We start from the raw sequence: 15,479 nt of genomic DNA, 5'->3' as shown, positions 1-15,479 counted from the left end.
TAGAAGTACATTCCTATTTTTATATTTGTAAATTTGATTTACTCTTATATATTTAATTAAAAAAAAATAAAACTACATAACTTTGCAAAATAGATCTACTTATCGTTAAAAGATTAATTTTTTCTAAACCTGGTTCACTTTAATATTATTTGAACAAATCAAAATCATGTCTTGCTCTGAGTGGAGTTAATATTTTTCTTTTGTATGAAACACTTTTAAGATCAAACGAACCACATTTCTTCGTGAATGTTAGTAGTTCATTGATGAGAAGAGGTTGGAAAAAGTGTGAACATAGTGATAAATATAAGCACAATTGAAATTTATGAAGAATTATATATTTGTATATTGATAAAATAATTTGTTTCTGATTTAAGTAAAACAAACAAATTAGATAATTTATGGGTATAAACAATTTTGTAAGACAAGAGATGCCAACAATTTTTGGTGCCTCTTAATGCAGGGTTTGTAAACAAAATGATTGTGGCAATTCAAAATTTGTAAATGACCATTTTGTTTTTGTTAGACTGCTAATTCTTCTCAATCACAAAGCTCTCCATCTACAGTACAAGTAAAACATAAATGAAATTATATAGTGCATCATTTTAAATTTTATAGTTGAATAAAAATTTATTGTGCATGAAAAAGCCATAAACGGTTGAATTGCCTAATGTTAATCATAATACAATACATTCTAATTGATATTAATTATATTAAATACCAAAAAATTGCATTAAGTCTTCTTTTGTATTAATTAAATTAAATACTAAAAACTCACATCAAAGTTACTTTTATATTTAAAAAGATTTATTGTATAATTGGTACACAAGTATAAATTAAATTATATTTTTATATTTTAAAAATTCAAAAACTTAATCATTAAATAAATAACTGTTATATATATATATATATGTTATCATATTAATTTAATTTAAAAATATTTATTACATAATCGATAGTCAGGTAAAAATTAAATTATATTCTTATATTTTTATATTTAAAAATAAATAACTGTTATATATATTATTATATATTTAATTTTTTTATATTAAAAATTAATTATTATATAGTTTATATTGGACTAACAATTAAATTTATATATATTTTAAAAATTTATTTTTTATATTACATACCGTATTTGCTTCACACAATTGTTTAAGAAATACTATTGGAGGTGTTCACTATATTATTCTGAAAAATTATTATAATTCGTTCTGAATCCAGAATAATCAATAGCATCAAAGCTCAATAAGAATCAATGGTGGCCGTAGCATACACAGGTTCAACGATCCATCCAGTAGCCAACCAAAGAATAAATTCGACGGAGGAAAGGCAACGAACACCTTTACTGGACAACCCCCAGGAAACAGAAAGGGAAATGGTAGCTTCGTCTTCGTCTAAACTTTTGGCCGCGGCAGCTGAGAAGTTGGTTTCGGCGGCTCGGCGCCAAGCCCTGACTCTAACAGACGCCGCTGCCGCCAGAATACGGCACCTTCTCCAGCAGCGACAGCGTCCTTTTCTTCGGCTCGGCGTCAAGGCGCGAGGCTGCAACGGCTTGTCCTACACCCTCAACTATTCAGGTTTTCTTCCCCTTCAATAGTATAACGTGAATTTCTATACGATACCCTTTATCTTGTTTGATTAGTTAACCGATTCATGAATTGTTTTCGTTTTTCTTTTAATTTTGTTATCTTGAACTTGTTCTGTCTCTTGTGATTTATGTTGTATTTCTGTTTACAGCAAGAAAAACGATTAAATTCTCTCACTGCTACCCTTGGGTATCATTTATTTGTTAAAGCACTTGTTTAGCTGATCTAAACGAGAGCTGTAATTTATGTTTTTGATCATGTAAGGACGAAATAATCGTGAGATACGAGTTGCTGGGTTTCTCTCCATATTCTATTGTAGTCTGTGGATTCTGGAGTACCATTTTGACAATTCAATAAGCAACACAAGATTCAGCCATGGTCATACGCAGGATGAGTAATTTGGGGAGATTCTTGATTAGATAAACACCTTTGAGATCATGTATAATTCAAGGTTTTTGTATTAAGATTGAACATCCAGCATTCAGGAGAGAATTCCTCTTATATTCCTAAATTTACTGTGGGTATGGTTAATTATATTCAATTGCATTGGACCCATTTCATTACCCTTGCTAACTCTGCCAAACAGAGAATAGGTGATCCCTGGAACTGGCATTTTTTCAAATGGATACAAAAAGCTTTACCACTGAAATTGAGGAAGTTCTTATTCCCGGCAAGCTTCCATACCTGGATGATCATCTGTCTGATCTAGAAGACGAGTTGGCTATACAACAAACAACTGTGATGTTATCTGATAGAATGAGTAATTTGAGTCCATGGGCAGAAGGACTAGTATCATTTAAGGGCTTTATCAAGTGCCGAATTGCCTAAAACCACCTGATGGTCATATTAGACAAATGACCTCCCCACTTACTTCCATGTCAAAATAAAATTTCCAAAAACTATCTGAAGCCTTTGCTCTGGAATAACTTGTAAGCTCTGGGGCAAACTGTACAGTAATTAATTAATTGACAAAGTTGCAATGTTAAGGTGTTAAAAGCGATGCTATTAGATGGTAAACAAAAAGGCAATAAATTGAGATGCTTTTTCTCACTAGTTTACCTCTTGGACATCTTAGTTTAGGAAGTTCCCTTCGGTCCGTCTTCTATTTAATTTTGCTATTTGTAAATTCTAATTTCATATTAGTATTGCCATGTACAATTAAACATGGTTTACTATTTCTTTAAGAAAAAAAATAGTTTACAATGTTTGAGTCATCCCACCCACAAGAACTCAAAGTTTGGATGAGGATGATTCAAACAGAAAAAATTGTGTTTTAGTTCTGCGTATCAAGGGTAATATAAACAATTAAACTAGAGATTAGCTAGGAATTTAATGAGAACAAATTAGACAGGCTGTATTGTACTGGGATTTTAAGAATCTGCCCTGTTTTGAATTGTGTGTTTTGTGTGGTATGTTTGTAAAAGTACGAGGTAAGTCTTTTTCATTATCTCTCTATTGTATTAGTTTATGCAAATATTGTTGGAATGTTTGGATAGACTTTCCATTTTGTGTCATGGTATCCATTTGACATGGTAGTTCAGAAAAATATGCAAGTACGTATACATGTAACACTTCAGTTCAATTCTGGAAGTGTTCTTATAAAATAATTTCTCTGAATAATCATTTTCTCTTTCAAACTGAAATAGAACATTTGTACTTGAGAAGTGTAGCACAGTGTTTGATGTTCTTTGGCATTTAATTTTCAGATGAGAAGGGGAAATTTGATGAGATGGTTGAAGACAAGGGTGTGAAGATATTGATCGATCCAAAGGCCTTAATGCATGTGATTGGGACCAAGATGGACTTCATTGATGACAAACTCAGGTAAATAATGGCTGCTTTTATACCTAATTACGTCATGTAGGCACATATCAAATAAAGTAATTAATTAAATGCATTTTTATAGATGAATCCATGCGTAATTGCAACCTGTAACAATGATGAATCCACTACACCTGGACATTTGATGTCTTCTTTGCCTTGCATCACGGAGGGATAATGCTTATTCCAAAGAACCTTGAGGTTGTTGTGTTCCCACACGCTTCATTTTCCTGACTTTGATGCATGTATTATAGATTTTTGTGTTGCTGACTACGTGAGCAAGAAATTTGAGGTCGTAGTTTCTCAAGAAAAAGAAACATTAGGTTATGTATTTCCATCATGCTTGGGGTTCCACTTGCAAAATACAACATAGATTGATTGTGTTACCATGCTTTTAACTTAGTACAGGATTATTAACCCGCATTACAGGTGAATTAAGCACTATGATAGTGAATCCCTCTCCATGAGAATAGGCAAGAATTTCCTAACCAACAGGCCAAGACACCGGTTCCGAACTTCTAATGGGATTTAATTTTTATACAGACATCCGGTATATTCCCAATAATGAATTTAATGCTTCTTATTAACATGATTTCCAAGTATCAGGGAAACTAGCCTTTGGCATCTCAACCTTATGTTTGAGAATGCGTGTCTTTAAGTGAGCAATTTTTCCTAGGATCAAAGAGCTGATTTTATTTTCACGGTTCTCCTTTCCTTTGTGTCTCAAATATTTAGTATGTTTGTCGCTTATGCAGATCTGAATTCATTTTTATCAATCCGAACTCTAAAGGGCAATGCGGCTGTGGTGAATCCTTTATGACAACGAGCAGCACCAAATCTGCTAAGCATGGTGGCAGTTAGAATTTTTGTCACTGGTCATCCCTGAAGCTCTTTTGTATATGTTCTTTTACCAACCCAAATATTCTTGAATGCTAGAGATTTTTGTTTGCTTAAACAAATTTGTATTAAGTTTCTATTTGGGATAGGGTTTTAAGTTATGGAACAAAGTGGAATATGGGCTATTCTTGGAAGGAATGTAAAATTTGTAGGTAATGTATTTACAAAGATCTACTTATTTTAATTAGAAGATAAAAATTGTGTTCATGTAGAAGTGAAACACTATATTTTGGATTTTATTAATTTTTATATAATTTAATGATGATAGTATATTTTAAAATTTTGTATAAAATTTTGATAGAATTCAGAATTTATTGGTTCAGACCACATGTGATTTCATATCTAACAATCTTTTTTTATCATATTAATATAACTCATATTCTCCTAGTTGTAGTAATACAATTATGTTTTGTTATGAATATCTATGTCTAGTATAATTTAGATATTGATTAGTAAATTATTTTTAATCAAACAATTTATACTATCCTAAAAAGTTGTACATTATCTTAAAAAATTTATATCAAATAAATATACTCTACACAATTTATTATTTAATAATTTAAAATATAAATATTAAACTTGCAACAAAGTACAACTAGTACATTAATTTAAATATAAATATTATTCATTATTATTTTTTTTATTATTTGATCCTAGTAATTAATAAAATCACTATTGAGTCATGGATAGTACTGACAATATATAATTTAATATTTACAAATTATTTATAATTTATATATTTTAGGCATAATAAATTTTGTATTTCCAATTCTCAATAAGAGAATTAAAAAAATATCTCACTTGAATTATATACGAAACACACTTCATACTCTTTACAACCCCAATGTCAGATTCAGCTTATTGTAATCTGTTGAAGAAAACGTAAATATCAACATAATTAAGAGACTAAATCAGTCAGTTTTGTTTCCCAGACCATCTGATTGTTTCTGTCCAGAGGCATTGCACAGTAGTCAAGAACTTAGATGATTATCCTTATGATTAACCCTAGGAGAAGATATCCTGTGTTTGGACCACTCTTCCAAGGCTTTGTGATGAAGAGAATTCATCCGAATGTAAGGCCGTCTTTCCCGGATGTACTTCTCTGCATTTTTCCAATCTTCTACCACACCTAAAGCCACCAATATTGCACATGCCACAGCAACACTTCTTCCATGACCTATGGGAAGCATTAAACAATTGAAACAAACTGTTATTGAAGAAATACATCCATATGTCAACAAAGACTACTAACTCGAAACTGTGGAATTGACTCTTGATCAAAATAAGCAATAAGAGGCTAACAACCTGAGTTCCAGATAGAGCAACTCTATGAAAGGAAGATGCAAATGTAATTATATTCTATACATTCCCAGCAATTATATAGTCAGTCCAGAATGAGAGGAAAACATGCATCAGCTACTTTTAACAAAAACAAATAATAAAGGGGTTGCAAACTTTATAGGGTAGAGTGTTGTGACCGAAAAACCTGATCTGTTCGCTAGGAAGGTTTACAGGCGCAGGACCCACAGTTTCAAGATGGGATCAACTTCTTCTTAACATAGATGGTTTGGACGTTCTTACCTAGACTCTTTCAACTTTAGAATTGCAGACAGTATTTAGAATAGAAGTTTGGTTTAGTAAGTATTTTCCCTTGGCTAGCAGTAATAGGTTTAGATCCTAGAATTTAGGGAGGCTAATTGCCATAGCATTGACCATGTGTATATGCATCTGTAGAAAGCAAATAGAGGAAATAATATACAGGTTCCCTACCAATCCCCTATTGCATTTCATCATACTTCACAAGAAGGAATTCTCAAAGCAAGCAGCTCACCTTTTTCCCAAAAAAAATGCATTAACATAGAAGAGAAAAAGATACAGCAACAAAGGACAAGAAACAGATTTCTAGACAAAGCCCACCAAACTGTCTAGAGTCCTTGATATTTGAGCCACTTAGGGATTAAACCAAAAAGGTTGGACTTAGACTGGAGTAAAAGACCCCCTCTCAAAAAATCACATATCACCAAAAAATTATATCTCAAAATTTTCCTAGATTTTTTAGCTGAAAAGCCATAACCAATCATCCGAGCCTGTGGCACATACATTTACAACTCATCAAGCACTTCCAAAATTTCCTTCTCAAGAAAAGGTCTCTCAAGCCCCTTCTTCTCTTACTAGTCCTAAGAGTTGAAATTTAAACCATCAAGATTAGAACGTTAATGAAAAGGCTCCTAATAGAGTTCTACAAATAGCCTGTAACAGTCTCTCTCAATCCCCATTACTCCTAACATGTCACTCACCTTCTATTTTCTCGACATAGTTGAATTGTCTGTGGTGTCCAGTTGGAATATCGAGGAACCTGGTGTTCCTGTGCCATCTTCAAATAGCTCTAGTGAAACGATCCAAAATTTGAAAGCAAATAAATTATAACTTGAATACGAAAACAAAATAATAGTGTTAGGGTTTACATTTATTACACAATAATTCAGAATACCCAATAAAATTACGGGAATGACTCTTTTAAAAAAACAACGAAAAATCAAATAAATAAATAGAAAGTAAACAACTGGACATCCTATTCGCAACTCTCTTGTGAATTAGAATCTGAATCTTGGTTCTCTTGATCTGAAATAATTACTGAAAAAGTGAACTATACTAACCCAATAAAAATGTCACACTATCACCGATACAGAAATGAAGGTTGGTAAAAATAATGAAAACAACTAATGAAACTTTTAATTTAAGTAAATTAATTTATTATAAATAAAATCATTTATTGTACAGTTACCGTAGTAAAATTTTCATGAATGCAAGTCTATTTTAGAAAATACTTGGACACCCTGTAATTAATCAAAAAAATCATCGATTTTGGGGAGGGAGTATTTGTTCTTGATCGTGACCCTGTTCAGTCCTCTGTAGTTAATATATAACCTTAACGTCTCATCTCCTTTCCTTACAAATGTGACTCCGGCACCCCAAGGGGACACATTATATTGGATGAATCTATTATCTTACAATTTATTGATCTATTTCCTCAACTCCTCCATCTCAACACAACTCATGCGGTAAGGGGCAACCGAAATAGGCTGGGTGCCTGGCTGAAGATTTATGGTGAATTCAACTTCTCTGTCTACTGGCAGTCCGGGTAGTTCATTTGGGAACATATCCGGGAAGTCTCAGACTACCGGAATCTCTTAAATACAAATTTTTTTCTTAGGTTTGCCTACTTAGAGAAAACAGTCGAGTTAAAACACTTGATAATAGGAAAAATTGGCATGAGGGAATAATGTTTAAAGAATTTTATTAATTTGTAAATGACTCTTCATTAGCAAGGTTGAATACAAGTTTTTTATTAAAGCAATCTACGGTGGCGTGATACGCTACTAGCCAGTTCATTCCTAGGATTATACCAAAGTCTCCCGTGTCAATCTCTATTAGGTCCACACCCAATTTCCTATATGCTATATCTATGATACAGGCTCTGTATATAACATCTCCCATTAGTGTCCTACTCACAGGAGTAAACACAAACAACACAGATTCAAGTCTTTTAGGTAATTCATTCAAGTTTGGTGTAAAGGCATGTGAAACAAATAAATGTGAGCCACCAATATCAATCAAAACATGTGCAAGATGATTACAGATAGTGTACGTACCTTGTATCACGTCTGAGTTGGCTTCTGCATTTTACTGAGTGAGGCTGTAAGCCTTACCCTGGATAGGAGATCTAGCCTGATTCTGATTTCTCGGACACTCTCTCGCGTAATGTTGAGCACTCCCATATATACGGTAAGTATTGTTGAGGCGATAGCAGGGTCGGTCCCCATGATCCTTGCCACAGTGTTGGCAAGTCTTACTGCGTCCTGTTGTTAAAATCTAAGGAGGAGACTGAGTCATTGGCCTAGGTCTCTTATTCTGCTGAATAGGTGTAATAGGTGCTGATCTGCAGTGTGAAACCGAGGGCCTGAGGCTCCCTACTGCTGGAGGAAAAATGCGAAGATTCCTCTCCACTAGCTATGCTTTGACCAAAACGACTAAGTAAGTACTAAACTCGAACACATACAGCTACTGTCTAATCTCAGGACAGAGACCCCACTCGAACTTTCTTAACTTTCTGCATTCATCTATCATGCTCTTAAAGGAATACCGGCCAAACTCTATGAACTTTCGGGTATATTCTGATACAGTCATGCCACTCTGAACCAGGTGTGCAAACTTCATTTCCTTCAGATGTCGGAGATATTTTGGGAGGTACTAGATGATATGGTAAAAGCACTGGATTGTACTGTAATGGTGTCGGGTGATGCGATTGGGGCACCGGACCATACTGTGATGGTGCTGAATGGTATTGTGGAGGAGTAGGGTCGTACTGGGGTGGCTCAGGATCCTCCAACTGCAGAGGTGGCTCAACTTGTGGCAGCGAAGGAGGGTCAGGTAGCTCCCTCTTTCCTCCCGGGCCTAGTGGACAGTGATGAGTCTCTCCAGTATTTCAAATAATCGGTCAACATCCTCTCGAAGCGAACCCTCTCGGGCTGTTCGGTTTAGTGGGGGTCTTCCTCTCCTCATCTATCTGTACCTACATTTCACAAGGAATGACTGAGTGATGATTCATTTTTTTGTTGTTTCCTAGGGTTTTTGTGTAAGGAATGGTTCCGAGGAACCTGGTTCTGATACAAACTGAAACGACTCGGAACTTGAAAGAAAATAAATTATGAATTGAATGCGAAGCGAAATAATAGCGTTAGAGTTTACATTCCTTACACAATAATTCAGAATACCCAATAGAGATACGGGAATGACCATTCTAAAAGAATAACAAAAAATCAAAGAAATAAATGAAAAGTAAACAACTGAATATCATATTCGCAACCCTCTTGTGCGATTGGGGCACTATTTATTTGAAATAGTTATTGAAAAAGTGAATTACACTAAACCAATAAGAATGTCACACTACTCACTGATACAAAATGAAAATTGATAAAAATTATGAAAACGACTAATGGAACTCTTAATTTAAGTAAATTCATTTATCATAAATATAATAATTTATTGTACACTTAGCGTAGCGAAATTTTCAAAACTGACCTATAGAAACAATCACACAAATAATATCATAATCTCATAGTCAATTAAGCAGAACAACTCTCCCTTTTTATTTGCCAACTGGTATCCATGGGGGTCCATAGGAATGTTCCCACTACGCGTGAACCCTTATTCAACATTGTCAACTAACCGGCCATCCCCGTCTGGTATGAGTGTAAAAAATATCATCCCTCAATACCTTATCCGCTATGAGGGTGAAACGGGTCGTCCCCATAGCTCGTTCGGTATGAGCGCCAAAATACCAATCATTGATACCCTGTTCGATATGAGACAACGTGCACGGTGAGTTCCCTATGCACCCGATCCGTCTACCATCTCCCAAAATATCCAGTAAGACTATCATTTATTCATTCAATTAATCAAACAATTCCACAGCTACATTTAATTTCCAGTTTCACAATTTAACTGTAAATCACACAAAACAAGCAATACATGCATTAAGAAAACACAACTGAATCATTTGACCAATTCCAATATATTATTATGTATTTAAAACTGTAAAATCAATTAATAAGTTAAAACATGACAAACAGTAATAAATAACCGGTACCGCCTCCATTAGTAACCTGTAATTAATTATTAAAGTTTTCGAAATTAAGCAAAATACCGTATTATTTATAATTAGATTTCAATTCCATAATAGAGAATAAGGTGAAAGATTCCTGAATCGGTATCCGAAACACTAAACTTTCAGCTGCGCCCACTAGCGATCCCTGGGTTTTCTAAATTTTCTTTCGGAGATTAAAACACGATTCAAATACCTAAAAATATCCCAAAAATCGGTGTTAAAAATCTTTTTCGATCAATTTCAGAATTCTGGCATAGTGGCACCGCCGTGCTCTGGTGATGGCGGTTTGCCTCGGACTGGCCAATTTCCGTCAGTTTTGACCGATTTCGTTCGATTTTATATTCATTCATGTGAGAAAACACGCTAGGGGCCTCGATTGGCACAAAAAAGTCAAAAAGCATAAACTTACCGGTGGCGAAATTTTCCAGTGCAGCGGCTCTGCCAGCTCACCTTCGCGGTTGGGCGTTTTTCATCAGTCAATCCGTGGGAAACAGAATGGTGAACACAATAGCGAAAAAATCACACAAAACGGGAATCGGGAAGGGACTCATCGGAGGCGGTTTTTAATTTTTTTTGTGGTGGCGTTCTCGGGCTTTACCCACAGTTTCCGACTCATCCGTCGGCCCTTTTGCTTTGATTTGGCCATAGAAGTGTTCAAAATCAAATTTTAAGTGAATAAAATATTTTTTTTTTTTACCTTTTTTAGTAGTCGGAGGTGACTTCGGCATAGCAGCGGGCGACGGTCAGTTCCCTTCTCCGGTGACTGATTCTTCTTCTCCGACGGGAAGCTGGCGGCTAGGGTTAGGATTCGGTGTAAAGTGGGATATTTATACTTATCTTCCTTTAATCTGTACCGTCCATCGCGTTTGATATCGACCGTCTGATCGCATTTAAGGAGTAAATGAATCCGAACCATTCATCGCGATTTGATCTGAACCGTACAATCGTGTTTAAAAAGAGAACGAATTTAGGCCGTTCATCGCGTTTAATCGCGACCATTTGATCATGTCTGAGAAGGAAACGAATCCGGACCGTCCATGCGTGCGGGAACAAATCCGAACCCTCCGATCGCAGGCATGCGGATTGCAAGCGTGGCCTCCCGCGCGGCACCGAGTCAACATGTCTTGCCACGCAGCACGCTCCGGTTCGTCGGCACCGCTGACTGAGCGGTCTTACGTGACACATTTTTCTTAAATTTCGTTTTGATCATCAATTTCCGATTTTTCTTTCAAAAACATCATTAGAATCCAATTTTTTACTAATTTTTTCTAAAATTATTTTCAATTTCATCATCAACCTATTTTTTTCCTAATTTTACATAAATAAAAATTTATAAAATTAAAATTTATATTTCTATATATTAATTTTAATTTTTAAAATTAATTCTCGGTATTACATTTAGAACCTCAAGAGATTTCCACCATTAGTACTAAGTTGGTTAAGATCGACCCCGATACTATCTCAGCTCTTCTTCTCACATGAGACAAGGCTCTTTGTTCCACCACATCATAAAAAATGTTCTAAAGTTTGCATCAAGTTGTCCCTTCTCGCTTCTGCATACTCAAACTCCAGCTTTCTCCACAGTTTCAATTTGGAACGTTGAAGCTTCTTTACAATCTTAAACTAGCACGTCCTTCGAATACCTGAAAAAGCAATATCTCAACTGATAGTAGAAGGTCTTCTACCTTCCCATGGCAAGAATGTGTTGCTTGTGGTGGTCGACAGGTTCTAATATTCACATTTCTAGTCCTTATTTTATCCTTATACAACCATAAAGGTGGCTTGATTTTTCTTGGTTCCATCTTCAAGCTACATGGATTAACCAGGTCCATTATGAGTCATAGTAAGGTAGGACAAATAGAGCAGATTTGCCTACTTAAGAATTTGGAGATGTGGACCTAGATATGATACTCAGGATTCCATAATGTCACATCTAAGAAATACTAAGCATTGCAGTTAAAAGGGTTGATTGCATAACAAAACCACGAAAATGAGGAACTTTTTGAAGTATTTTATTAATTTTTAAAAAATAATTTTATTAAATAAGTTAAGTCTACCACAAAAAATGAATTTATGAAGATATTTATAATCCTTTGTAAGTTATCTTTATTGAATAGAATTGAACCAAGAAATATTAGTACTAATAGAATTAGTAGAGAACATATTAATACAAATAAGAAAACTAAATATTGATAAGAATAAAATCCTGAAGTTACTAAAACAATAATAATAACTCCTAAGTAGCATAATAATTTTATATTTAATAGAATTATGATTTGTAATATAAAAGTACAACTAATCCATTCTGCATCATTCTCTAATGGTTGAAGAAAACTTGCCCATGAGTTTTTTTTTTTTTGAAATAAAAATTAGTAGTATATTATTAATAGTGTACAAAGAGGATACCACCCGTATATAAGTAGTTACAAATCAATCAAATAGTTGAAGACAATCCCAAAATCATCTAAGTCCTTAATGTCACGACCCAAAATCATCTAGGTCCTTAATGTCACGACCCAAAATCATATAGCCAAAGGTATATCTCTAACGCTAACAAAATCCTTTTCAACTCCCTCAAAAGCCCACGCATTTCTTTCCTTCCACACCACCCAAAAAATAGACGATGGAATAAGACGTAGGAATCTATTCTTTGTACAAACACCCTCCCAAGCCCACAACTCCTCACTTACACTACCTGTCATAACCCAGTTCAGCCCCAACAAACCATAAACCAAGGACCAACTTGCCCAAGAGTTCTGAAGTGGCAAAGATGTAAAACTTTCATATTTGAGCTTGGCCATAGAAATTTAACAAACTATATGCTTGGTCATTCTCTTCAAATCACACAAAAAAAAAACTAACAATGTGGCTTGATTTTTCTCTAGATAAGGTCCATTATGAGTCATAATGATGTAGGATGAATTAGAGCTGATTTTGCCCACTGAGAGATGTCAAGATGAAAATCTAGCTATGACACGGTCTTAAAATATCATATCTAACAAGTCTTGAGTACTGTATTGAAGGGCTTGATTGCGTCATAGAACCACAAAATTGAGAAACTCCCAAAATATTTTATTAATTTTTCTGAAATTTTTTTATAAAATAATTAAAATATATACAAAAAAAGAAGTTATATAGACATTTAGAAACTTTTCTAAGTAATTTTTCAGTACTAATAGGCTTAGCAAATAACAGTATTAATACAAATAAGAAACTAAATATTGATAAAATAAAATCTTAAAGTTACTGAAACTATAATAATAGACTTCTAATTAGTATAGCAATGTCTATATTAATGGACTAATGGACTCCTAACTATAATAATATACTCCTAAATGAGTAATTTATTAAGATCCTAAAATTTAAGGAGGCTAGTTGCCATGGCGTTACATGCATACAGATATATATGTATAAATACATATTACGAATGTATATGTATTTATCCCCTAAAAGCAAATAAAGCATATGACCTACTTCTCTCATGGCTTTGAAGTACCCAACTCTAAGAGATTTTAAGGTTCACTTTAACAAGAGCTTGACCATAGTTCATGCTAGGTCAAAAAGGGAGGAAATCCCAAATGCAGCAGCTCACTTGATTCAAGATTTGAGCCCATAACCTAATCACAATCATAGGACTATATCACAAGAATATGGTCTCTAAAAAAGCTACATCTTCTAGACCAAACATCAAATATATGAAGTATTAGAAGAAAACAATAAATAAATCTTCCTTTTGTAAACCGCCACTTAGTTGTTATTGTACCAGAAGTAATCCTATATTAACAAATTAATTCATATTAAAAAGGATCAGCATGAATCCTGCAGATTTAAGTTCATCCACCAGCCTCAGCAGTTGCAAAGTGTTCAAATTCAAGACCTCAACTACAGCAATTAACAAGGTAATAATTAGGATTGCCTTCTTTCTAATGTAAATAATCAAGCAATTAACCAGAAGCTCAATCAATATGCAGACCCAAGTAATCATCTAACTACTTAGCCAGAAGCAGCAAACACCAAAGAGTTTGTCTTGAATCACCAATTACCAATACCAGAAACTGAATTAAGTTAAGCAAAAAAGACATTCTGCTGAAATGACTCAAGAATTACATAACAGAATATTTGTCCAAATTGCCACCAATATGCAGAAAAAAAATCCCATGTGATTCTAGACTATACGACTTATAGTGGCTTCTATCCCACACTTACTCTAACATTCATCAAATAATCCAGATCGAGGTAAAAGAGAACACAAGGTCTGGTGATTTACAGTAACACTAAGGTTCCAGTTAATGCAACTGTGATTCAATTTGTATATCATTCTACCGCTTAACTATTAGGATTATAAATTTATCCCTAAAGAATTCAAATGGGAGAGGAGATTGTTTAAATGTGAAAATTATGATGCAATTCTATAAGTGGCGATTAATATAACAATTAAATAAAAAAAATGAGAAACTATTTGAACGAGAATGAAATCAACAAGGATCCCAAGTTCTTAACCAAGTATTAGTGAAACTTGAAACAAAGAAGAAAACTTTGGAAAGAAAAAAAAAGCAAAAAAAAAAAAGAGGAGCAGCATACCATAAGCACAGTGGATGAACACTGGCTTGTTCTGAGCTCTCTTTCTACAAGCCCATTTGACGGCCAATTCAATCTCTCCCGGCTGAGGTGCTCTTGTGTCCCAAGTAGGGACGCATAAATAGGCATGTCCCTTGAACTCTGACCTCCTCGGAAATTCACAAGTGCAATCAATAATGGCAGGGTTACCAGGCGGCATATTAGCAGGCGAAGAAGGCCACCCGCCAACATACAACCCCTCAAGAATTTCACTGTGAGGTTCTTCCCCACTCAAGAATCTCCTCAATATGGAAAAAACCCTAACAAAACACAGGTATGGGCTGAACATTATAATAGACCAAATGGGAATACTCCCATCTCGGTTTTTCCCCAAAAGCATGGGAAGATTGATCGATGGATGTGAAGCTATTGAGATCAGAAAAGACACCAAAGACGCATACAAAAATGGTATTGATAACAATTTGAAACCAAGCTTTTTAAGGAAGATGAAGAACAGGAATAAAACAGTTGCCTTTAGGCCTATCAAGATTGATATACCTAAACCCATAGCTTGATCTAAGTAACAGTATAAAATGAAGGGGGAAAAGATAGAGAGCTTTTCAGATCAAACGATCTTATAATTGATGACTTTTCAAGGTTTCCTTCAGCGTCATTAGAATTTGCCGAACTTATCAGGTCAAAGATGCGAAGATTAAATATTACGCATGCTTACAGAATGGATCGAAGCAACGAATATTTACATAAAACGAGAAGCAACATTGCCGTGAGAAGCAACGTTGCAGCGCTATCGACACAAACGAAGAAGCAAGGAAGAGGAAGACGCATGTCTGATTGTTTTCTTTATCTCCATTGGTTGCTTTCCCTTGTATCCAAAACCAAAAAAAAAAAAGTATTTCTAATTTTTTGATGCATTAGGGCTACCTAAATAA

General features: G+C 34.5%; 2 protein-coding genes across 3 annotated transcripts; one reads left to right on the top strand and one right to left on the bottom strand.

The window, feature by feature from the left end:
• Positions 1 to 1,166: 1,166 nt before the first annotated feature.
• Positions 1,167 to 4,518, top strand: LOC110814262 (iron-sulfur assembly protein IscA-like 3, mitochondrial). Of its 2 annotated transcripts, XR_015814097.1 has the most exons (4): positions 1,167 to 1,577; positions 3,293 to 3,410; positions 3,493 to 3,608; positions 4,163 to 4,518. XR_015814097.1 is itself a non-coding variant. In XM_022041671.2 (3 exons), the coding sequence occupies exons 1-3, from the start codon at positions 1,256 to 1,258 to the stop codon at positions 4,266 to 4,268; spliced, it is 546 nt and encodes a 181-aa protein (XP_021897363.1). In that variant the 5' UTR covers positions 1,171 to 1,255; the 3' UTR covers positions 4,269 to 4,518. The 2 variants fall into 2 exon arrangements, 1 of the variants encoding a protein (XP_021897363.1); XM_022041671.2 differs by lacking the exon at positions 3,493 to 3,608 and having other exon boundaries at positions 1,171 to 1,577.
• A 570-nt stretch (positions 4,519 to 5,088) lies between these two features.
• On the bottom strand, positions 5,089 to 15,469 carry LOC110814248 (uncharacterized). The gene is made up of 2 exons (XM_022041656.2): positions 14,554 to 15,469; positions 5,089 to 5,481 (listed from the first exon to the last, which is right to left on the bottom strand). Exons 1-2 carry the CDS (start codon positions 15,095 to 15,097, stop codon positions 5,276 to 5,278), a joined length of 750 nt encoding a protein of 249 aa, XP_021897348.1. The 5' UTR covers positions 15,098 to 15,469; the 3' UTR covers positions 5,089 to 5,275.
• Positions 15,470 to 15,479: the final 10 nt, after the last annotated feature.

Source organism: Carica papaya, chromosome 8 (genome assembly GCF_054855325.1).
Source record: "Carica papaya isolate Zhongbai chromosome 8, ASM5485532v1, whole genome shotgun sequence".
Classification (NCBI taxonomy): domain Eukaryota; kingdom Viridiplantae; phylum Streptophyta; class Magnoliopsida; order Brassicales; family Caricaceae; genus Carica; species Carica papaya.
The sequence above is the reverse complement of the archived record's forward strand: the minus strand, read 5'-3'. Positions and strand labels throughout refer to the sequence as shown.

What these genes read in the sequence shown, in the direction of transcription:
- LOC110814248 (XM_022041656.2), bottom strand. Translation starts at nt 15,097, where the DNA reads ATGGGTTTAGGTATATCAATCTTGATAGGCCTAAAGGCAACTGTTTTA. An exon ending in GTTCATCCACTGTGCTTATG is followed by an intron (nt 5,482 to 14,553) that starts GTATGCTGCTCC and finishes TGCTTCCCATAG; the next exon opens with GTCATGGAAGAAGTGTTGCT.
- LOC110814262 (XM_022041671.2), top strand. Translation starts at nt 1,256, where the DNA reads ATGGTGGCCGTAGCATACACAGGTTCAACGATCCATCCAGTAGCCAAC. An exon ending in CTACACCCTCAACTATTCAG is followed by an intron (nt 1,578 to 3,292) that starts GTTTTCTTCCCC and finishes TTTAATTTTCAG; the next exon opens with ATGAGAAGGGGAAATTTGAT. An exon ending in TTCATTGATGACAAACTCAG is followed by an intron (nt 3,411 to 4,162) that starts GTAAATAATGGC and finishes TCGCTTATGCAG; the next exon opens with ATCTGAATTCATTTTTATCA.